Consider the following 2,900-nt stretch of genomic DNA (forward strand, 5'->3'; position numbering starts at 1 on the left):
TTAAGACACTTCAAATACTCTTAACCCAATTTTTCTAAATGAAACATCCCAATTTTTTCTTCACTAAAAAGAAGAGAATTTAGTTCTGCTTCGATCTGTATTAACATTCCCTATACCTATGTTTGACAGTTTTCAACTTATAATAACTTCTTTTGATATTGTGAAAAATTCATTATAGCTACATCAGCGTAGGTTGTTATAGAAATAAGAAAAAAAAATTGAATATCAAAGTTAATCAAATTTAGATTCATAAAATTTAATTTGTAGTTACGAAAAGAATAACACAATTGTGAAAAAAACTTGGCGGTTTTTTTACTGAGAAATATTTTTATTGCAAACTATGCAAAAACTACCATGGATAGTAATGAATTTCTTCCATTGTGAAAAAAAAGTATTTGAAGTTTCCCAAACGTAATTAAATTTTGGTGGTTTGTTAATTATTTTTCCAATTACAAATACACGAAAAAAAAAGATCTTACCTTTTTTTTCATATGCCCAAATACGATTTGAAAATAATTAAAAATGGTAGAGTTATCGATTTTTGAAGAGAAAGATGCAAATTAAAAGAAGTTCAAAAAAGTCTACATATTTTAAAAACGGATAAATTTAGGTGTAGGGAACTCTGATAAGAACTCTCTCAAAATCACTTGAGTAATCCAAAAACGCAATAAAGAACATAATTTTCTATTTAAGGTAACAAAGTTAATACCCATTTCCGGTGTAACTGGAAGTGCTGCCATCTTGAAAATATTTTCATTGAACAGTATATAAACGATTATGGCTATAGTTAAATTTTTAGATAACTATCACAGCTAGAACTCTTAATACTTCTAATGTGGGGTTTAGCCGAAACAGCCTGTAATTCTCCTTTGTAATGTTTGATAGAGGACAATTCAGTTTATTGAAAAGTGATGAGTCTGTTGATTGTCCCCTAATAACAACACGAAATGTCTCGCTTTTGCACAAAAGATCTCGCGCGTAAGTACATGTGGAGAAAAAGCTTTGCATGTATGAAGTAGATTAAAGGAAGGAAAAACAAGAAAAATCTGTTTCCTTTATAAACACAGTTGACAACTCCAGTATATTGCGTGAGAATCGCAGCTTCTTCGCTTTCCTTTCCACCGTCTAAAAATGGAACTTGTTCTTTCTTTCTTCCACTTTTATGAAAAACTGCCGTAATAAAAACGGATGGTGGCGACGTGTAGCGAAAACGTCACGGCCCAAATATATTAGAATACGCACTGACTTGTATTAAATAAGGCACCGTGCTTTGCAGGATATTCCTCTAGAATTTACGTTGTGTATTATTTAGCCACTTTCTTTTTGTTTATTATTTTTATTACGTTGCAAGGTGTTATATTTTACAAAGTCGCACTTTTATGTATGTTTTCACTGAGTCGGACTCTAATTAGTATTTAGTGGCAATAAGCTTGGACAGAGCTTCCATTTGTTTCCACTGTTATAATTTCTATTTATCGTCGGAAACTAGATAGAAATTTTCCTCCTTTCAGCCGAACGAAACATTTCACCAACACTACCAAATAAAATATTTAAAACCTCCAAATGGATTGATTTCGAAGGCCAGCTGTAATTACAACCGATCGTAGACATTTGTTCTTTTGAGTTTATTTGTTCTGGTCCTTTGATAGAGAAACTTCTCTGGGTTTATGAGCGTATATGTTGTCGTTTTAAATCCTAACAAAATTTCAACTCGTGTCGTGCTTGTTAATAAGTTGTTTCCATTTTTTTGCGACAAACAAGAGCTGCATTTATCTCCGACAAGAGACAACTAAATAATGTCCCAGCAACCGAGTAAATTAACAGCAGCGTGCATTTGTAACTTTGCACTTACAATTTTCCCAGTTTGAAAAACTTCAAAACCTCCAATTTAATTTGAATCTATTACAAGTTTGCTCGAACTATTTCAACATAAAGTGTTAAATAACTGGCTAAATGTATTATGTGCCGTGTGCATTAGTAACATAATATTTTAATAAGAAGTTGGTACGAAAAGGGCAACGGTTTGATGTTGCTCTGTGTCATAAGGTAACGCTAATAAAGTTACTTCGTCGGAAGCAGAGACCTAGCGGCATAATATCAATTACGCACCACGTATTCGGGCTAAACTTAAATTACGTACCAGCAGCCAAAAACAAATAAAAAACGATTTGCATAAATCATCGGGCATTTCAGCCCTTTTAACTTGTAATCTTGAGATGAAATTGAGCAATACAGCACTATACATACTCGTAGATTTGATCTTATATTTTATCCAGGATGTCAGTTCGGATCAATCCGATGTCTAGACGAGACCAACAAGAAGCGCCATCCTCGAGATTATCCTGGCAAAATGATTGATTTCCGTACTTAACTGTCTTTGGAAACACCATATTGCGAACAAAAATGGACACGCTTTCATTTATACAACATCCGGCATGATTTATTAGCACTAGTAACCATAGAAGTCAAAATTTGTAAGTGTCAAATTATTTTCAAAATTCTAAGTTGATATAAGAAAAATGTCTGAAAGTTCTTCGGTTTGCGGTTCCTCGTGTGGCGATTGCTCGGACGTCAGGAAAATTAAAAGAGTCTGTAAAACAGTTTGGTTTAATTTGTTTCTAAGTATTTCTTACAGGAAATCCGGACAAAACATTTTGACCTCTCAAAATTCAAACTTATGCCTAAAAAGATGTTAGAAACAACTTTAGTTCAATGGAGGAGTGAGCAGTTGCAGAAAGTGGAAGAAGAATTGCATTTGTTGCGAATTATTGAAGACATGATGAAAAATTCGGATGCTGAAAGATTTGAAGGTTACACAGACAAGATGAAATTAGCCGAGTTAATGAAAAATGTACGCAGTTCAAGTGAAATTTAGTTAAATAAAGTCTGCTAAAATCGTG

At 33.1% G+C, this 2,900-nt stretch overlaps 1 protein-coding gene across 1 annotated transcript; it reads left to right on the plus strand.

The window, feature by feature from the left end:
* Positions 1 to 2,446: 2,446 nt before the first annotated feature.
* Positions 2,447 to 2,900, plus strand: LOC123014886. The gene is made up of 2 exons (XM_044414183.1): positions 2,447 to 2,588; positions 2,636 to 2,900. Exons 1-2 carry the CDS (start codon positions 2,520 to 2,522, stop codon positions 2,873 to 2,875), a joined length of 309 nt encoding a protein of 102 aa, XP_044270118.1. The 5' UTR covers positions 2,447 to 2,519; the 3' UTR covers positions 2,876 to 2,900.

This window comes from Tribolium madens, unplaced genomic scaffold (assembly GCF_015345945.1).
Source record: "Tribolium madens isolate multiple individuals breed KSU strain unplaced genomic scaffold, Tmad_KSU_1.1 Scaffold_97;HRSCAF=244;Tcas5.2_LG3a, whole genome shotgun sequence".
Taxonomy (NCBI): domain Eukaryota; kingdom Metazoa; phylum Arthropoda; class Insecta; order Coleoptera; family Tenebrionidae; genus Tribolium; species Tribolium madens.

Coding starts and splice junctions, on each gene's coding strand:
- LOC123014886 (XM_044414183.1), top strand. CDS start 2,520: ATGTCTGAAAGTTCTTCGGTTTGCGGTTCCTCGTGTGGCGATTGCTCG. Junction 2,589..2,635: donor ACGTCAGGAAAATTAAAAGA/GTCTGTAAAACA, acceptor TATTTCTTACAG/GAAATCCGGACAAAACATTT.